Here is a 20,674-nt window from a genome sequence, read left to right on the forward strand (position 1 = left end):
TTCCAACAGTCTTGAAGGAGTTCCCAGAGGTGTTTAGCACTTGTTGGCCCCTTTGCCTTCACTCTGCGGTCCAGCTCACCCCAAACCATCTCGACTGGGTTCAGGTCCGGTGACTGTGGAGGTCAGGTCTCCACTTTTTGTTAAGTACATAACTCCACATGTGTTCATTCATCGTTTTGATGCCTTCAGTGAGAATCTACCAATGTAAATGGTCATGAAAATAAAGAAAACACATTGAATGAGAAGGTGTGTCCAAACTTTTGGCCTGTGCAAGATGCAATCCTCGAGCAGCATCTCAGCAGTCACAGTGTTCAGAGGAGATTCAGCAGCTTTATATTTGAAATTATATTTGAAATTATATTTAAAATTTCAATAAATGAAAAAAATCTAAACACTGTGAAATAGTTAGTAAAGTAAAAAGTAAATAGTAAATAGTAAATATTGTTTTTGATGTTTTTGAGAATGACTAGTTGGAATGTAAAGTTTCAAACACAAAACATAGTAGAAATTATTTGGTTTCCATGTCTTAGTGTTATATTGTTAAAAAATATGTTCCAGGACAAAAAAACAACAACAACAACAACAAAAACTTACTGCAGTTTCTGTGGTATTAAGAAGAGTGTATATTTGTATGAATTTCATGTTCATGTCTTTCATGTTATGGCTTAAAAAGCACAAAAACATTGACAATGTTGTAATAAAACATTTATTTCATCCATGTCTTTGGAATGTAGTAGTCATTGACAAAGCAGAGAATTGTGAGCAGAAATAGCTGTTTCTGTGTGAGTGTGTGTGTGTGTGTGTGTCTGTCTGTCTAACAGAAGCAGTCACGGTCATTAAGGCTTGGCTGGGCTTTTTTTCAGTTTTGCAACAACACCAACAACAACAAAAAATCTACACCAGCAGTAAGGAAAATCTCCAACATCTATTCATTTTAAAAAATCAGTACAATAGACATTTTGTGATGGTACAAGTGAAAAATTACATTTTACAGTAATATTACACCAGATAAAGTGAAACTCAATGACAGAATTAATTTAGCTTTTCAATGAAAAGCGTCTACATAGAAATGCATATTTCAGGAAAACAATACCATCTGAAACCATCATGTTGTGCCATGTAACATTCATACATTTCATATTTAATATTTTTCAAACAGATGAATGCAGTAACAGCCTACGCTCTACTCAAATATAATCCTCAGTGCAACAGTAGATTTATCTTCTGAGACCTAGAAGCCTGATCTTCTCAGAAGTGAAGAACTGGGCCGTTTTGGGCAACAGGTAGCTGGCAGTGCAGGTCAGGAGGGATTTTACTGTGGGCTCTGCATGTTCACACAGCTTCAGTTACTCACAAGACTGGTCAAAAAAAGGACCACATGCACTGATGTCATGTTTCCTGGGCAACCTCCAAACTTTCTCTTTCAGGATCAGGAACAGGGGCGTGGCACTAACCTACCGGTCAGATTTGATGGCCACTGGTGAGGGACACTTTAGAAGTAATGCCAGTTGAACCCGGAATAGAAGCTAAGGTGGAAAAGCCATAGTTGTGTCGTTTTTTCGCTGTAAAGAGTTCTGACACTCATCTGATCATGAGAGAAAGCATGGACGGAAAAAGGCAACAAAAAAACTGTTTTTTTAAAGGCACAATTGGAACTGGATCGGGGCTGCACTCAAACATCAGTACACCCTGTGCACACACACATACACACACACACGCTCACACACACAGAGCAAGCCCAGCTGGAGCGACACATCACAGTCAGGACAATGCTTTACTTTTTGTATTGAAAGAAAAAAAAAACGAAAAATGATAAATACTTTCCTCTCCATTGGTCTCAGCACCAGCATCAAATTACACAAAAACACTTACATACACACACACACACAAATAAACTGAAATTAATAATAATCTTTCTGTACACACATTTTTGTACACAGTGCCCCCTACGGGTACGTTTCTCTCACTGCAGCTCCTGAGAAAAGCGTGGGTCAGTCACAACCTCCATTTTGCAAGCTCTGCTGTAGTGTCCTTTCACCAAGCCTACAGTGTCCTCTAGTGTCCACACAGCCTTTACTTCAGACATCCTACTCTGTGTCAAAAGTCCGCTCCCTTTCTCTCTGTCTTCTCTCCATGTTGAGCCTCATGCCTCACTGTAAGAGTTCTGTGTGTTCAGTTTCTCCTTCTTCAGTTTCACCCCATCCACCAGCTCAAAGTTGTAGTTCTCGAGCGCAGACAGGTTCCTGTCTGCCATGCTGCCATTGGAACAGGCGCAGTAGAGCACCACCCCACACACGGCACCTAGGAGGACCCCCAGCGCGCTCATGGCGATGATGGTGATGAGGATGGGGTCCAGAGTCCGCAACATGCTGCCCGAGCCTCCCAACTCGTTGTTCACCCTCCCTACTGGATAATCCGTCTCCAAAGCTGCGGAGAAAAAGAGAGGTGGCACAGGCTTAGATTGATTTTTGTAATAATATCTACTTACATATTTTTACAAATGCAGACACAACAACATTCTGACTTACGATATATGAGAACTGGTGGAGATGTGGAGATCTCTTCCACTTTTGGATCTAGATAAACATGTAAAATAAACGATAATGAATCCATATTTCACAGTTTCACTGTCCAACAATGAGGGGTACACACATGGAAATTCACTCACCTTTACATTCAGCAGCGCTGATACCGTCCAGGATACAAATGTCATCCAGAGCCAAGTGACCAGAGCCATGCCTATCAATCACACCTTCAAACACCACCTAGAATAATCAACACACAAAAAAACAAAATGAATCGCATGTTTATTATTACAATAATAATTATATTAACATTATATTAATAGGGGCATGCAAAAACCTTAGTGACTAAATGCATCAGCTTCATGAATACAGGGTAACAAGTATACCTGTTGCCGGTAATACATGATGCCAGTAATACCTGATATGAGAAGTTGGATGGGGGCATCAGGACACGACCCTCTCTCCACCGATGCCCTTGGTCCCTGCTTGCCATCCAAAGCACCTCTTCCACTCGCCTCGTCTCCTTCTCTGTCTCTTCCTCATTTCCCTGCTCTTCTTCCCTCCTCTGCTTCACTCGCAGCAATCCTGCATGGTCTCCGCTCAGGCGGTAGCGGAAAGAGATGCACAGGCCTGAATCTGGTTCTGTGACTGGGGGGCTGGCCAGGCGAGCGATCCTCCCTTCTGTATCTCCTTCTTCCACCCTGTGGCTTTCAGATGAAACGGCAGCATATACAAAGTTCCCTGGACCACCTGAAGGGGGGCAAGTAACAATGATAGAAATAAATATAGAAGATCAGATAAGATAAGATAAGACGATCCTTTATTAGTCCCAAAAGTGGGACATTTACATTGCCATGGCAGGAAGTTGACAGTACAAGATAAGACATTTACATTTATGGCATTTATCAGACGCCCTTATCCAGAGCGACTTACAATCAGTAGTTACGGGGGACAGTCCCCCTGGAGCAATTTAGGGTTAAGTGTCTTGCTCAGGGACACAATGGTAGTAAGCGGTATTTGAACCTGGGTCTTCTGGTTCATAGGCGAGTGTGTTACCCACTAGGCTACTACCACCCTATAAGAGCAGCAAAAAACAATAGTATCATAGTTTTGATGCCTTCAGTGAGAATCTACGTAAACATAAATGGTCATGAAAATAAAGAAAACACATTGAATGAGAAGGTGTGTCCAAACTTTTGGCCTGTTCTATACATAAAATATATATTTGTGAGATTTTACACATGTACAGAAACGCCATACATTTAGAGCATCACAGGGAATTATCTAGATTTCTGAAGCAGTGGTGATTGGCTCACTTACCGGCATTTTCCTGATTAGGTGCTTTGGGGTTAATGGGCATGACAGTGGTGTGAATGAGCCAATCAGCACCGTCACCCGTCTCTGTGTTCCATGCACAGTAGGAGGGTTTTTCAGCCCAACCAAAATCACAGAAGAACCACACATACTCTGAAGGAAAAAAAAAACAGATTAAAAATCCAATATTAAAAAGAAATCATAAGAGAACCACACATATTCTGAAGACTTGCAGACTCACGGTTTCACTAAAACATGACCGCTTTAAAATATTTCTTGTTGGAAAGAGCGGAATAGCGACATTAAACAAATAAATTATGCAGCCTAACTAATGGCTCTCAAGCCCTTGAGCAGTTATGTATGTAGTTCATTAGCTCGTTACTTATTCAGCAAGTGACCTACATAGTTAATTGACTGTAATGTATTATAGCCCAGAGGGAAATTGAGCTGTGTGCACTTTCACTCACAGCCACATGGGGGCACTAAAGGGCTTTGTAATTCTCCAGCCCCCACTTGCACTCTGCTGGGCGGTTCAATGGTTCACAAAGAGGACATAGCCCAACCGTAATGGGAAACAGACAGATAAATTAGTGTTAAGGAAGAGAGGGTGTACATGCACTCTACTTGGTGAACACAGAATAGCAGCCTAAAGCACACAACACATCACACAGAAATAGAGTTGGTCACACTGGCGCGCCACCACTCTGAACCACAGTGAAGGAGCCTGTGCTTCCACTGTGAGAACTCAGAACACTCCCTCCTGTCTGCATGAGTATGCGTGAGAACCTAAGTGTTATCCAGAGATTTTTTTTGTCCTATGGAAGGTGTGTGTGTGTGTAAAATATAGTATTTGTCTCATCCCAGTACATTTGGCACTCTTACCTGGCAAGTGATCTATCTCAGGCATAGCTTGTACCACCATTGTGCCAACTACCAGGAAAGGAAAGGGAAATGCTTATGTTCCAACAATGCGCCACAATACTGATTTAAACACAATGTGTAAATCTGTGTGTTTTAGTCTTTGTGGTGTTGTAGCATCATTGTTCTTTAAGACAGGCATTAGAATTATGCAGCATGTGTGGATGCACGTCAAGGTTATGTATTAGGTGTGAGTGTGTGTGACTACCTGTTGGTTCGTAGTCTCCATTCCCACTGTTACAGTTATTGGACTCATCGTCACACTCATCGGTCACTGTGGTTACCATTGTGTTAATGGGCGTGGTCACTGGAATACTGGTCGTGGTGGCTGAGAATGTTGTTGCTATGGTGGTGGTGGGAGGTGGAAGAGTTGTGGGTTCTGAAGCAGTAAAAACAAGATAATATTTGAGAATGAATGTCTAAAGAAACACAAAGGAACAGACGTGAAGAGAAGGAGAGAGAGAGAAGCTGACATGTTAACTATATATATTCACAATACTCTTGCCTTGTCCTTTTAGTCTCACAGTGTGACAGAATAAGCCTTCAAATTATGAATGTAAGCGATGCAACACATGAATTCAGTGGCTCCCATTCCCATTATTACTCAGTTGTTACTCAATGTTATTCATTGTTACTCCCATTCCCATTGTTAAAGTTACTCAGTCACCAGGACATATGCCCCTTTTCCCACAGGGCACGATAATGCAAATAAGCATTTTTCGTGCGTGTGAATGGGGTATTATGGACTCATGACTCGTGTTCTCCAGGAAAGTGCATCATGGTAGTTTCATATGGGTACCGTCAACTGTACTTGGAAAGAATATGATATGTATGATATGCAGTGAAATGCTTTTTGCGACTGCTACAGACCACAGTATTGCAAATGTTGCAAGTATACAATGAAGACCAATATGCAAACATTGCAAACATAACCAAATATTACACTTTTAAGTCTTTAACATAAAATATGTGTAACAGGTAGGGAGAAGGTTTGCAAATGAGTTAAAGACAATGTATATATATATATATAAAAAAAGAGCAGTGAAGTAAAAAGCGCAAAGATTTTGCGCAAAAGTGATTTTGTGCAAAGTGATTTTGCGCAAAAGTGATTTTGTGCAAAGTGATTTTGCGCAAAGAGTCCAGAGTGAATGAAAGTTCAACATCATTGGTGCACCAAGAGATGTCTTTTCAACATAATGAGTGAGGTTGAATGTCACTCATAAGATGTGATGCATCTGGACGTGACTACTGTTACTGAGACCTGAGATAACACACATATGACACAATTTGTGCTTCATGTTTTGGTTTTAGATAGTTGGTTTCAGCAATGGAACGTAGTCGAATGTTTGCTGTGAGGAATTTAGTGATCAACATGAAGACCATTGGATTGGGCTTTTTCATGGTAAATATTGTTTTATTTTTGCATTTTGTAATTTTGCATTTAAATCTAACCATTCAAGTGAGTGGGTTGAATGAACGTCCCCTTTATGTTGTGCCCATTTGAGTTCAGCCACCAGCAGCCAGACAGGCCAAAAATATTCAGAACAGTTAGACTTTGAAACCCAGAGAACATTCCCATAAACATCAGGGCCCTAATTCAAACCAGATGAGCTCTCTGAGCTGTAATGATGAACAAATGTGTGTGTGTATGTGTGTATTTTACAGTAACTGTGTTTGCTTGAGAGCTTTATAAAGAGTGTCTATGTGCGTCTGTATGTGTTTATCTCTTTTTCTCCTCCATTCACCCATGTTTTTTTTTTTAAATCTTGATAGAATCTCTGCCGTAGCACCAACATCACAGAGATTGTCTCCAGTTTACTGTGGGTCACTGTGGACGGTGGCTGGAGAGGGACTCACCCTGCGGGCTGCAGCCAAGGACCTCCAGCCGGAGCCCCATGCCGTCTGGAGAGCCGCGCTCAGGGTAAATCTTCAGGAATCGTGTCAGCAGTTGACCTAAGGGTCGCACCTCTGGAGTGTCATGGTTCTGGTTCCCCATGAAGATCTGGAGCAGATTGGGGGATTTCAGGGAATAAGGCCATTAGCAAATTATAAATGTAAATTATAATCAAACAAAATCTGATAATTAACCATAGTTAATCATGGCTGTGTTAAAGGGCGATTGAAATTCTTGCCGGAAGCATGGACCGTGTAATTTTAATCTGTTTTCTTCCACAAGTATGACATTTGGGTGACAACATATTGAGGATGAGTATGATTGCAGGACCATTGTGTCACATGGTAATAAGGTAATCGGGCAATAGTGATGCTATTAACTCTATAGACTGTTGCTTCTCAGTCTGTGGTACACATAGGTCTACACCAGATGTCTCTTATTATTGAATATCATCATGGCTGCTGTGTTTGAATGAAGTGTGTGTGTATGTGTGTGTGGGTGTGTCTACACTCTTGGCTTCTCACACCTTGGGTCGGAGTCCATCGTCCTCCAGCACATAGTTCCAATCATTCCCATTGTTGCTGTAGGCAACCCGGAAGCGCCTGACGAAGACATTCTTGTCCCTGAGCCGGCCACCCTGCAGCACCAGCGCGCTGACCAGCCTCTCCACACCCAAGTCCAGCTGCAGCCACTGCTCTTTCTGCTGCTGGCTTGGCGCAGGAGGGGGCAGGGTCCAGCCGCTCCGGCCTGTCACGAGCCGCACATTCTCTGGCAACCAGCCTCGCTCAGAACGTGGCCACACCGAAATGTGGGAGTCCGGAATGTGACCTGACACCATCCCCAACATACCTGAACAAGGGGGGTCTGCAAGAGGAAAGAAAGTGGAAGACAGAGAAGAAGATGAAGAGTGGGAGGAATGAGAGACAAAGTAGGTCAGCATCGTCCAGGCGCTATGTGAAAGAGAGACGGCGTTTCGGAAATCAATAACTCAATTTCGGTAACAAATGTATCCTGGAGACCCACTGTCTGCATTTTCCCAGTCACCTGAGTTAAATCACTACAGGGCTGCAGCAGCCGAGTTGAAGATCAATGCTTCAAAATATTTCATCTTCAGCTCACACTTCCTCCAGTGGACTCTGTGTTCAAACACACACAAGTACACGCCTGCATCCTGCACAAACAGACTGAGCTGATTACGAGATGCCCTTGTAGAGAGATTTAATGCACAGGACCACAGGAAGCAGACAGATTATCAGACTACGCGCTTCCTGGCTACGACAGTGATCGCTTACTACCAACGGTGAGCCAAGAATCGGAGCTGAAAAACACATTTCTTTTATGACATAGGGGACAGTGCAATGTGGACGTCCCCTGAATTAGAGTATTGGTGAGTATGAGTACAGTACTGGTTCTGTGTAAAGCTAATTTATTAGAACCCCCTTTTAATTTAGGTGGAGTTGAGGGGGGACGGGCAAATATATCTTCTGTTCATTCTGTAGCTTCTTCTGTAGCCGGTGGTTTGGAGTGGTGAAGCTAAAATTTCCAAAATTATTTCCATCTGATTTCCAGCACAACAGTGTTTGCTCAACACTTAAAACCATGAATGCACAGTACAACATCTTACATCACAGGGTATAAGTGGTCACCTAGTGGTTAAGGAAGCGGCCCCGTAATCAGAAGGTTGCTGGTTCGAATCCCGATCTGCCAAGGTACCACTGAGGTGCCACTGAGCAAAGCACCGTCCCCACACACTGCTCCCTGGGCGCCTGTCATGGCTGCCCACTGCTCACTCAGGGTGATGGGTTAAATGCAGAGGACAAATTTCACTGTGTGCACTGTGTGCTGTGCTGCTGTGTATCACTTCACAATCACTTGACAATCACTTCACTTTCATAAGAAATGCATATAATCAATATGTGGATTACATATAATCAATATGTGGATAAATGTGCACGTGCAGTCTGATTTAAGATCACTGCTACAAAAAAAGTGTACTGAATAAAACCAGAAGATTATTGGAATAATCTTCTGGGAATACAATGGGATTATCGCAATTTTTGTGACCATGTGTTAGCACACAAAAAATAATGTTCCACTTTGTCATGTACTCTGGTATTTGTTTAATTGCACTGAATTCCTGTTAACATGTGATAATACTTATGTCCCACGTTTTACAACCAGCCTAACTAATTCATGCTACATGGAAAATCAGCAGGGGAAGGAATTTCTCCTTTTTTTTTGCGAACTCCACGCTCTCTGTTTGTGTTGGGGTGCGTCTGGCTCTGTGGGATGCTGCTCCCTCCTTACCGTTTATCTTGCAGCCATAGATCTCAAAACGCATGCAGATGCCATTCTCCCAGGTCATAGGTCGTATCCGTATGTAACGGGTGAGAGTGGGCTTGGGAAAACGAGAGCGGACCTCATCTAATGGATTTTGGTTCCCCTCGAACACCTACGCACACACAAACACAGTCAGTAACACGAATTCACTCGTACTGGTACATCTTACATAAGGAAGCCCTCACAAACTTACCTTGTGCTTACTTTCCTCTTTAACTGGCATCCAGTCCTCTTTATTGGTGCTGATGTACACTTTATATGACTTCACATAATAGGATTTCTTGGTTTCCTTGGAGATGGCTCCCTGTGTCCCGATGGCAGATACGTAACGCAGGAAACCCAGGTCAACCTGAGAACAGTCAGAGCAAAAAATGGAACATAAGAATGGTGTCCTATATAAAACTGTGTTTGCTCAAGACTCTATAACAACTTCTTATTTCTCAGTGCGGCTCCGCTGTTATAACAGTTTGGTCGGTATAATACCATGGGGGCGTGTAAGAGAAACAGATATTCTGTTTATTTCATTAAAAGTTAATGGGGAAAGTGAAAAGTGATTAAAAATGTGTGAAAGTAACGTCCGTGGTAAAAATGGGTTTCCAAACATCTCGACATTTCATCCTGTGTAATAAAAGAGGTCCTATGAGGCGTTATCCTCAAAACTGACTATTTTGTGTCCTTGAAATTAGCGTGTAGGTATTGATTACAGGCATTAACAACTGTAACCGAGTGAAGTAAGGAAACACAGTTTCATCCCTCATCTCTGTTAGCAAAACTAGTAACTTCACAAATGTGAGTAAAATTTGGAACAAAGAATCCCACATGCTGTACAGAAATCTCCATTCATTTTCCCAAAGACAAAAGGGATATATATATATCCCTATATATATAAATACAGATATGCAGGCCAACATGAGAAAAATGAATTGCCTCAGTTTTGCCACGCACATAAACTTTCTAGGAGTGAGGCCCGTAATCTCACATACAACAGTAAGAACGGGAGTGAAACCGCAGTTGGCACTCCGCCCTGATACCAGTGCAGTCCACGGGGATGTTCACTGTGGCCATTTTACTTTGTCTATCAAATGGGCTGTGGACCAGCAGGCGCTTGAACGCGGCTCCAGGGGTCAGGGCTGAGGCACGCTGCTTTAAATGGGAAAGGCCGCTCGGCGGAGAGGTCGTTCCATCTCCTACTGTGACTTATTAACTTAGCCCAGAGTCTTGTGAGCGAGACAGTGACATTAGACATGAAAGGAATGAGCCTGTAAACAACACCCACCCACCCACACACACCCAAAGGCCAAAAACGGTCTTTTGCTACTGCTGGCAGTTAAAGGAAATAGACTCTGTTGGGGTGGGGGGTGGGTTGTTTGGCTAGTCAGCGAGAACATTCTGGAAATGCGGCTCTTGCCATTACGAATCACGCATTTTTGATTACGACCAGGGAAAAAACGCAATCAGTATTCCACCCATGTCTCTTCAGGATAAAAACAATACCAGAAGGAGCTTCTCCCTTTTTTTTAAACTAAATAATGCAGCCCGGAGGTTTTGTTTTCTACTTTGCCATCAAAGCACATCAGACTCATAGAAATAAGACATGACTTTTCCTGTTGATGAAACTGCCTGTCCACCTACGTGGGCTGAATACATTCCAAATATAAGACACAGAGGGTGTTAAAATATACATAAGTGCTGAAATGTTGAATCTGTTCAGTTCTTGTTCAGATTAAAGTTTACATTTTACAGAAATTATTTCTGATTTGTAGGAATGGCTCTGGAGATTTGACATGGTGGAAGCAATAATACTAGCATTCTTCCTAATAAGATGTATGAAAGTCATGCATCACCGGCCATAAAAAATAATATTCCTTAAAATAGTGTGGCTATTAAGATTTGAACACAATATAGGAATGCAAAAGCACACATTGAGTTAAAAATAATAAAATTGTATTGTAACGTGCATGCTAAGCAGACATATTCAATAATTTTTAACATGATACTACAATGGCAGATTTCTTTATTACCATTTGCCAATGTTCAGTACCAGGACAATGAATCAAACACTGAGAGCTTCAGTGTGAATTTAGCGAACACATTTTTAAAAGTTAAATCAATAAGAAGAATGGGTAATTATGTGCATATTATCGGCAGATGTTGTGCTTACATCACTCGTTATTCTTCACAGTACAAAGAACTCCTTATTCCTTATCTTTGCCTCACCCAGAAGGGAGATCTGAGTGGGTGGCAGGTCTGAGGATGCTTGACGTTCCACCACACATCAGTTTTGAGCTGAACAATGATAATGAATTTGGAATATTTGGGAAACAGCAAGAACAAAAAAAAAAGTGTTTGAACTTTTTGACAGGATCCTTGGCAGGAAGCGAGCTGTTTCTGGAGACGAAGTCCGGGCCTCTGCCACCCGAACCCTGCGAGCTTCCTCCAGCTAATTACCATTCCACACACTCACATAAACCCACCCATCCCTCCATTCATCCCTCCTCCTCTCCTGCTTTTCTTACTTTCTGTTTCCTTCAGGCTCCAAAAGGAGCTTAAGGAGAAAACAATAGCAGGATGGACATGGTGCTTCTCAAAAGTGCCGCGGCCCAAACAGAGTTTGAACAAAAACAGGATGACTTCCTGGGAAAACAGGAAATTGGTGTTTAGTTTGGCTCGGAGAAGATGGGAGAGGAGAGGCTTGGACAGCAGTAATGTGGCGTGTGACCTAGATGTCTCTGGTTTCTGGGATTAGGACTCCACACCTCCATTTCTTCTGGTTTCTTGCAGCGGATGAATAGAGCTCAGTGGACTGCAGCATGGTTTTCCTTAATATAAATCTCCATAAGAATGGCATATGGATATCATTTATGCTTCCTTCTCTTTCTCTGTCTCAGGTTCTGTTAGAAGAAACAAAGTATATTCCATGGCTCACGATTCTTCAAATTCGCCTCCCTATATTTTCATGACTGCTTTGCACACTTTGCCATCATCATAAGCAGCATCATAACATGAGTCAGCAGGAAGTGTTCAACGAGAAAAAGTTTACTTTGAAGAGCCTGAAATATGAAACATTTTGGTTTAACCATACGTCATTTTTATTCTGTTGAGAAGAAAGATTCATAGATTGATATATTTGCCAAAATGTTTGACTTGTACTGTATATTCTAAAAAAATGATCCCGTTCCATCTCCTCCTCTTCTGGTTCTAGTCTCCAGATCCTCTCAAGACCTTAATGAGTTCTCCAGATGTAGATGTATGTCTTCCTGGTTGCGTCACATAGCTGCTGAGCTCTGCTCTAAAAATACTGAAGGATTTCCTGCCCCAAGAGGACACAGACTGGGTGAAATGGCAGTCACAGCATCTCTACTGACCCCCCCATCACTCCACCCATCGGTAAAACCACAGCAACAGGGATGTGTGAGCAAGATTGGGTTTGAGAAAGAGTGTCTGTGTGCGTACCTGTATCCATTCCCTGCTGGTGTCCTCTGACGGGGTCCAGCCATTATCTATGTAGTTCAGTCTGGAACGTTCCGGGGACCAACTGGGGTTATACTGAGATGATGCAGTGATCTGATCAGATGTGATCTCCCCAGACTCCATACCCAGTGGATCCATGCAAGAGTCTAAACACACACACACACACACACACACACACACACACACAGTTTTATTATTAAAACACAGACACCTCTAAACAAATAAACACAACAGGCTTGGGTGTGGTGTGTGTGTGTCTGTGTGTGAGACCAAAGGGTCGCTGTCTTGCCAATAAACAAACCATTCTCCTCCACCCACACACACACTATAGGGTTGAAGATCAGCCTCTGGGGTCATTCTAGGCAGACTGGTGTCAGCAGTAGATGAGTAAGTGTGTCTGTGTGTGTCCATGTTTGTGGAGACACTGGGTCTGGCTAAATGTCCCCCACTGTTTGTGAGTGTTGTGCAGACGGATCGGTGACATGCGTTTTCATCCTATCACATCTCCCCATCTCTGGATATTTCACATAGGGTCCTTGGTTCTGAATTTATGGAAAAGTGGAATCACACAACCATTTGATTGATATGGGAACTCCAACCTTTAAGTTCGAAATTCCATTTAAGCGTTGGAATTTAGAATCTATACAATATTTTAGGTCTCTTTATAAGTCCATATACAACCAATTTTGTTTCTCACACACAAAAGATGGCATCATAATTCATCACTACCACCAGTAGGATTATCATATATACTTGTAACTTGAATTATATTTTAATTTTTGGGGGGTTCTCATTCCTTCAATCCTTCTGTATGATTTAAAAATGGCATTTGACAACATATATACATTAATTACTATATCATGTAAAAATTTTCAAAAAAAGTTGTGCATGAAAGGACGCAAAGAAGACGGTATTAATAAAGTTGCTAAAGCCACAGTCAAGTTACCTCCACCATTATGAAATTGTGGTAACTGCATGCTAACCTAATGAGGTCTTTTTTAAACAAATGCTCTACTGTCTTGGTGGAGGTGCAGGTCTTACAGAGCTGTCTGTGTCTCTGCTGCTGCTATCTTCTAGCTGTCTGTCTGCTCCACAGGGGTGCATGCAAACATGTCATGCCTAACTGGCTGCTCACTGACGCGTGATGTCATCAACATGCGCCACATGGCTCTGCTACGACGGGTGGAGGGGACTTTCGAGGAGGGTGTGTGACCTCAACCATCTGGAGCTGGAATGAAGTCTGACACTTCTACACATACACACACACACACACACACACACACACACACACACACTTTCTCAAAAAATAGTGGTGTCAGATCCCATAAGACCCCAAGTGAATCTCTAAAGCAAATTTTTGGGCTTTGTGTGTATGTGTGTGGCTGCTGGATCCCTGAAAGCTCTGTAAGGTTCTTCACCGTGATGTATGGTTTTAATAAAAGCACTGCAGGAACCCGGCTGGTACAGCTGTGCAGGAGAAAAGTCCTGCAGCCGCGGGTGGAGAGGGGATTTCACGCCCACGCCGTTTATTGACTTTGATGAAATGTCATCAGGAATCTGCTTCAATGTTTCCGACTTGCATAACAAATACATCTTGCAGGTGTTCTGGATTTATTATTGCGTGGCCTTGACACCAGATATGCAAACATTCATTCATTCATTCGTTCAAAAATTCCAATAAAAAGCATTCCCAAAATGTCAGATGATTTCTGCAGTAAGGATCAATGTTAAAGAACAAGTGCTGATGTTCTTTAGTTCACGTGCAGTCTGCTGTTTGAGTTTTTGTCGTTTTCACCCTTTCCCTCTTGTGATTCGGAGTATTTACTCCCTCCCAATGTTTGCAAAGTCGCACGTTTCGAGTTCTTTGTTTGTTTTACCTTGATGCCTCGCCATCTTTAGCTTTGCTTCGCTGTCTGGATTTCTCTTTTTTATTCCATTATACCTTTTTGAACTTCTATTTTGTAAATTGCCTAGCACATTTGTTTTCTACATTTCTAGTATATGTTCCAGACATACTGATAAAAAATGAAGCAAAGAGAGAAACCTTGATTAGAGCTGTTGTCTGGAGGCAACGGTCTCGGCAGGATGGTGTAGTTGGCTTCAAAACCCTCCTTCCCGATGGCGTTGTCTGTGTTCACAGTGATGGACAGGATGCCGGTGTGGGAGACAACCCGGCCAGGGTTAGAGTCCCCACAGAACCGGCCTATATGTGGACCCACTGGGGGTGGATAAATGAGGCAGAGAGAACAGTGTTAGAAAGAAAAGCTTACTGAACTGCAGCATCCCCCTCTCCACCTCCTTCTTCTCTCACCTGAGACGCCACCCAGAACCAAAAATAGACCTGAGTTGACAGGAGATGAGGCAGCTTTTCATAGAGCTGCTTTTTACTGCCGACACGGGGATAAATAAAAACACTAATGCATGACAGGACATGCATGACAGTGTTTCCTGTTCTTATCCACTCTCACATGGTCAAGCACAAATACTGTATGTGGGACTACAGCTCGCTATTCACTCTGTTTCCATTAGTATCCATAGCCCAATGGGTAATCTCTGCACTGCCATGAAGACTGTGGGATGCTGGGATATCATAATACTGCTTACTAATGCTACACATTGTGATTTATGCCAAATATTTAAGATGCAATATTTATTACTTGAACAAATAGCTAGCTAGATAGATAGATAGAGATAGACACATTGCTTTGAGCATCATATCAAGTGACAAGCACCTGCCACCCACCTGACTGTGGCTGCCTGTTGTTGCTTAGCAACACTAGCAACTTATTATTTTCCTTAATTTTTTTTGGTGATACATTTCTGTGAGCCTTACAGCAGCACCATGGTTTTATCCACTGGTTCTCCTCACCTGTAGGGTAGCCATCCCAGATCTCCACCCAGTCGTATCTGCATACGGCCCCAGGTGGGGGAGTCGTGTCAGGCTCCAGGCTGAAGTGCAGGAATTGCAGGACGATCTCAGAGAACTGCGGGGCGAAGATCATGTAAGTACATTCCAGGTTGTTGGGGTATTTTTCCGGGAAGCCTGGTGTGTGGATCACCCCACTAGTCTCTGTGAGGTTGGTGGAACATTCTGTGTTAGCTGCAGGAGAAAGAAAGAACGAGAGAAAATATAATATAATCTTTTAATTTTTAATCCCTCAAGCAATTTATCTACGAATGAAACATTTATATAAAGTTTGTAAATGCAAAAATGGCACAGAAGGAGCTTGTGTGTGTGTGTGTATGTGTGTGTGTATGTGACAGAAGGTCTGAGGGAGTGTCCTCACCACACAAGGAGGAGTTCTCTGTACCATATGTGGCCTGTGCCATCAGAACACACATGCACACACACAAACACACACAAACGACGTGACACACAAACAGGCTCAATTACTCAACCACATCCATTAGTCAAGACATCCAGTTTGGCGGAGGTTTTCCATGAGTGCTGGTCTGGACGCAGACATGCTGTAGTTGATAATGGGATAATGCTGGGGCGGGGTTAGCGGAAACCTGATCTGAAATCAGTAATTAGAGGCCCCTCTCTCTGGAGTCTCAGAATAGCAGCCTGTAGCATAAGAGGCCTGGGGACAGTGACTTTATCCGGTGCTTGCATCAGATTTGTGTGTGTGCGTGGGTGTGTGCATACATGTATGGGTGCTTATGTGTGAATGGATGCCTCAGTGTGGATGTTTGTGTAGTAATACATGTACACACAGTAACAGAAACATTCACATGAGCTTATGAGCTGTGTGCACACACGTCTGTGTAAACGGGTGTCTTAGTGTGTACTTGAGCATGCGAATCCATTCTTACCCTGCTTGTGTATCTCGTATCGTATGGAGAAGCCGGCTCCACTGGTCTCATAGTCGGACACGAAGCGAATGAAGAGCTGGTTAGTGAGGGAGATGACAGGAGCTGGAGCGATTTTCCCACAGAACTTCCCTACGAGCGGGGCGCGGTCATCACCTCCATTATACACCTCCACAAAGTCATATCTAACAGCACACACACACACACACACACACACAATAACATGATTAAAATCTCACACTTTAAATACTTCCACAAAGTCATATCTAACCTCTGATTATCTAAATCTGATTAAATGATCACACTAAAAAGAGACTTAAAACACTAGTATAATAAATATGTCATTAAAAAGCACATTCTATAAACCTTATCGCCTTTCAGTGTGGGGCAGTGTGATCAAATGTGTATGTGTGTAAGAGAGTCTGCCAGTGTGTGCACACTTTGTGTGTGTGTGTCCTTTGTTTCACGGAACATTTACCAGGGAATTTCCCTTAACGCACGAGCCCATTTCTCACAAATAGGAACACACGCAAGTGCACACTCACATATAGAACTGGTTTCATTTTAATTATATGTAACTGATGAAACAGTCTAAGCAAGTGGTCTTGACACAATATTTACAAATGTATTATTTTATTGTTCTATAACATGATTTTTACTGCAAAATATTATCCTGAACCAGTTGTTGGACTTAAACTTCTACTAAAAATGTCTGAAATCCAAACATGCCAGATATATTAAATTAAAGCAGCAACAAATCTGATCAGCATGAGGCATTTCCACAGTAGGGTGCCCCGAGATAAGAATCCCTCCCAAACAGGAGCACGGCTCTTCCTGTTGTACATGGCTGGGATGGCAGCACTGGAAGACACTAAAGGCTTGACCTCTGAACTGTGACTCCAAGCTGACCTTGCATGTTTCGGGGAGTGTACTTCCTGCATTTCTACATATCATGCACGCACTTACACACACACACACACACACACACACACACACACACACACACACACACACACAGAGGCACAATTAAAAACAGCTGTGAGGAAGTCGGGAGTCGGGGGTTCTTCACAGACACCCAGAAACACACCATTTGTTTCATACACACTAAGCATCTGACCCATTTCCACCCAACAGTAGCTGACAAAGTCTGCAGGCAATGTATGAAGTGAATGTGTGTGTGTGTGTGTGTGTGTGTGTGTGTGTGCAGGAAAACCATGAGTATGTAATTCTTTTCTATTTACCCAGCTCAGGTATGAACTGCAGAAATGTTAGCCAAGAAATTCCTTAAATCTCAGGAAACGGCATCCACCCAGTACCTCTCAAGACACAGACACACACACACACACTACACAGAATTCAGTGGCTCATTTATTTTAGCATTTAAATGTTATTTCTCGGTGCTCGGTCCAGTCAGTGCATTCCGTGCGTGCATCCGCGTGGGACTTAACTGTATCCAGAAACAACACACCTGTACACGCTTAGCAAAAATAAATGTATGGACTGGGAAGGCCTGCAGCCAAAGAAAACACACACACACACACACACACACACACGTGTAAACAACACATTAACAACACTGCTGAACAATGCTTCTACAAATTGAATGATCCCAAATCCAAACAGATAGAAATCCCTGCGCTGTCTCACGGATCAACTGCTCCCAGGCCAGAGATGCGGCCAGCATGCAGGAGTCTTTGCTGAATCGACTGGATTTACTGGGTCCACGGCCCTCACCGGACACAGCACCCCAGATACGGAGCAGACGGCCCAGACTGGGAGCCGATTTACCGCGCTCATAAAGAAGACATGGGATGCGCCGTAAACCTCTGTCTCATTGGCTCTTTAGTGTGTGTGTGTGTGTGTGTAGCAAGTTATACATATATAGTCACATATGTTGATCTTTGGGCTCCAGTTACCTCATGAGCCAGTGAGCTGGACTGAGAGAAGTGGGAGAGTGAGATCCGTAAAATCACAGTCCCGGCCCCCGATCGGGGCGTATGAGGTAGTCCCATGGTAATTTATGGTAGAGCTCAGTCCCTTGATTAAGCAATAGACGTCCCTTAAAGCAATGTCTGAGAAATGCTGGGGCTGGGACAAAATATCCACACATGAAAATGATGAGTTATGCACATTGTGCCGTTCCGTATACAATTTCAAGAAAATGTCCATATGGTCTTTAAGCTGCCCAGTGTTGTTAAAACATTCACTACAGACAAATTCACAAGAAATATTTTTTTTTTTAATTGCAAGTGGCTGGTTGTTGGAGTGTAACGTGACGTCACCACGATGTATATATAATAATAAGCGCCAAAACGGCGAAATGAATGGCCCGATGAATCCTTCTTTTATCCGAGTTGTAAAAACGAAGTAGCACTTGCGACCAACAGGTGGCGACCTTGCACACGACACGTCGCCTGGCGCGGGGCGCCGAGCGGGGTCCGAGCCGCACTCACTTGCACTCGCGGTCCTCCAGGTCGAAGTGGGGGTTGAAGTTGATGAGGATCCTCTGCGCCTCGTCGGCCGCCTCGATCAGCCACTCGCAGTGCTGCGTGGGCGGGTAGTTGTTGGGGTACACGGGGGACGTCAGGTAACCCGGGGCCGAGAAGACCACGCGGCCGCCGCAGTCGCGCTCTGCGGGGCGAGAGGTCCCGATCACCGAGAGCAGCGCACACGTCACGTCCATCACACTTCCACGCAAAGCGACGGCGGATATATATACATATATAACTTGACACTTCACTTCAATGGTGGTAGTAGCCTAGTGGGTAACACACTCGCCTGTGAACCAGAAGACCCAGGTTCAAATCCCACTTACTACCATTGTGTCCCTGAGCACGACACTTAACCCTGAGTGTCTCCGGGGGGGGGACTGTCCCTGTAACTACTGAGTATAAGTCGCTCTGGATAAGGGAGTCTGATAAGTGCTATAAAATAAATGAAATAAAATAAAGCATAAAGGACAATAATATTTGATTGATCTTGACGGAATTAAAACTCCAGTCTAAAATATGATGCGATTCGAGGGTCGCATCGCTGCGTCTACAGTAATAATAACAACAATATTATTATTAAGGATGATGATGATGATGATGATGACCCCCCATTACTGACCTACGGGGGTGAATTCTACCGAGACAAAGGCAGAAGTACCTGCTGCCTGCCTCGCCCGGCTCTGTCGTGGAGCAAATGATGCGAAAAGTAAATCACAACAGATTTACTTCTTTTTTTTTTTTTTAACTTCTTTTGAATATTTTCATTTGATTTGAAGACACCGCGACCTACCAGTTGCGGCGAGCGGCGCGACGAGGGGCAGGTGGGCAGCGAACAGCAGCACCAGTCCACGCAACATCCTTCGGCGCGGCGGCGGAGGGTCTCGGAGAAGCCGCGCCACCTGTCCGCTCCGCGTCAGCGATCAGCGCGTCCCCGTCCCAGCGCGTCCCGTCCTCCCATTCCCGGGGAGCCAGGAGCTGGATAATTCCCGTGCGCGTATTCCGGGCTCCACGCCGGTCTGCTGCGGGTGGGCGGAGGAGCTGGAGTCGGCTACACCCCTGAGCTGCGCCCGGGCGCCCACCTCCCCCCTAAGTACAGCCTCCGGGTTGCCAGGGCGGCGCTTTTTCGCGCTGTAATGTATAATAATTCACGCAAAATACAGCAGTAACCTGATCGCAGGTGAGGCAGTGAACCAGCAGGCAGGGGCTGAAAAAAGTTCCTGTTCCAGTCAAAGTGATTAAAAACGTGTCTCAAACCGCTAGGTGTGTGGGGGAGTTTATGGCTGCAGCAGCGGCAGCATAAAAAAGAGTCTGCGAAGAGGACGAAAACGGTTTCTGCTCGTTCGTGCAGCGTGACACGAGGCAGACATGTGGGTGAATAGCGGACATGGTGGAGGAAGAGAGGCTGAACTCAACTATGAACTTATTTTCGGATGGTTTTAATCTATCTGTTCGCAGGGCTGGAATGTTTACAGTATACCTGGCAACCTTTCACGGACCGAAACACAGAGCGCACGTATCTGATCAGACCAGTGTGTGTGTGTGTGTGTGTGTGTGTGTGTGTGTGTAGATAGATAGAGAGAGAGACTGTAACTGACTGTAGTCGCCCTCGTCTGTATCTTTGATACACACACACACACACACACACACACACACACACACACACACACACGCACACACACACACACACACACACACAAGATTGTAACAAATGCATTGTAAAAATATAATCTATGTAATATATGTAACAAAGAACCAAATTCTGATCAATGTTGTGTATTCTTGTCTCTCTGAGATATGAATACAGAGCGTGTAATGGGCAAAGCTTGGAGCATCTCTCTCTTTCTCTCTCGGAATCAGAACATAGCATCCTTCTCCATCTCCATCCTTTCCCTCCTCATCATCCATCC

At 43.7% G+C, this 20,674-nt stretch overlaps 1 protein-coding gene across 1 annotated transcript; it reads right to left on the reverse strand.

Moving 5' to 3' along the window:
• Positions 1 to 690: 690 nt before the first annotated feature.
• LOC114788579 (neuropilin-1a-like) lies at positions 691 to 19,811 on the reverse strand. Its single transcript, XM_028977264.1, has 17 exons — positions 19,558 to 19,811; positions 18,729 to 18,906; positions 16,279 to 16,460; positions 15,332 to 15,562; positions 14,507 to 14,680; positions 12,445 to 12,608; positions 9,185 to 9,340; positions 8,959 to 9,103; positions 7,178 to 7,515; positions 6,615 to 6,759; positions 4,966 to 5,136; positions 4,722 to 4,769; positions 3,846 to 3,992; positions 2,944 to 3,275; positions 2,669 to 2,765; positions 2,529 to 2,576; positions 691 to 2,427 (listed from the first exon to the last, which is right to left on the reverse strand). Exons 1-17 carry the CDS (start codon positions 19,622 to 19,624, stop codon positions 2,144 to 2,146), a joined length of 2,907 nt encoding a protein of 968 aa, XP_028833097.1. The 5' UTR covers positions 19,625 to 19,811; the 3' UTR covers positions 691 to 2,143.
• Positions 19,812 to 20,674: the final 863 nt, after the last annotated feature.

The sequence above is a fragment of the Denticeps clupeoides genome, chromosome 4 (assembly GCF_900700375.1).
Source record: "Denticeps clupeoides chromosome 4, fDenClu1.1, whole genome shotgun sequence".
NCBI classification, from domain to species: Eukaryota; Metazoa; Chordata; class Actinopteri; order Clupeiformes; family Denticipitidae; genus Denticeps; species Denticeps clupeoides.

Bases quoted from the DNA above. Each gene is read 5' to 3' on its own strand.
- LOC114788579 (XM_028977264.1), bottom strand. From the start codon at position 19,624: ATGTTGCGTGGACTGGTGCTGCTGTTCGCTGCCCACCTGCCCCTCGTC. The intron at 6,760-7,177 runs GTGTGAGAAGCC...AATCTGCTCCAG, and splicing joins ACGATGGACTCCGACCCAAG to ATCTTCATGGGGAACCAGAA. The intron at 4,770-4,965 runs GTAGTCACACAC...CTTTCCTGGTAG, and splicing joins TGGAGACTACGAACCAACAG to TTGGCACAATGGTGGTACAA.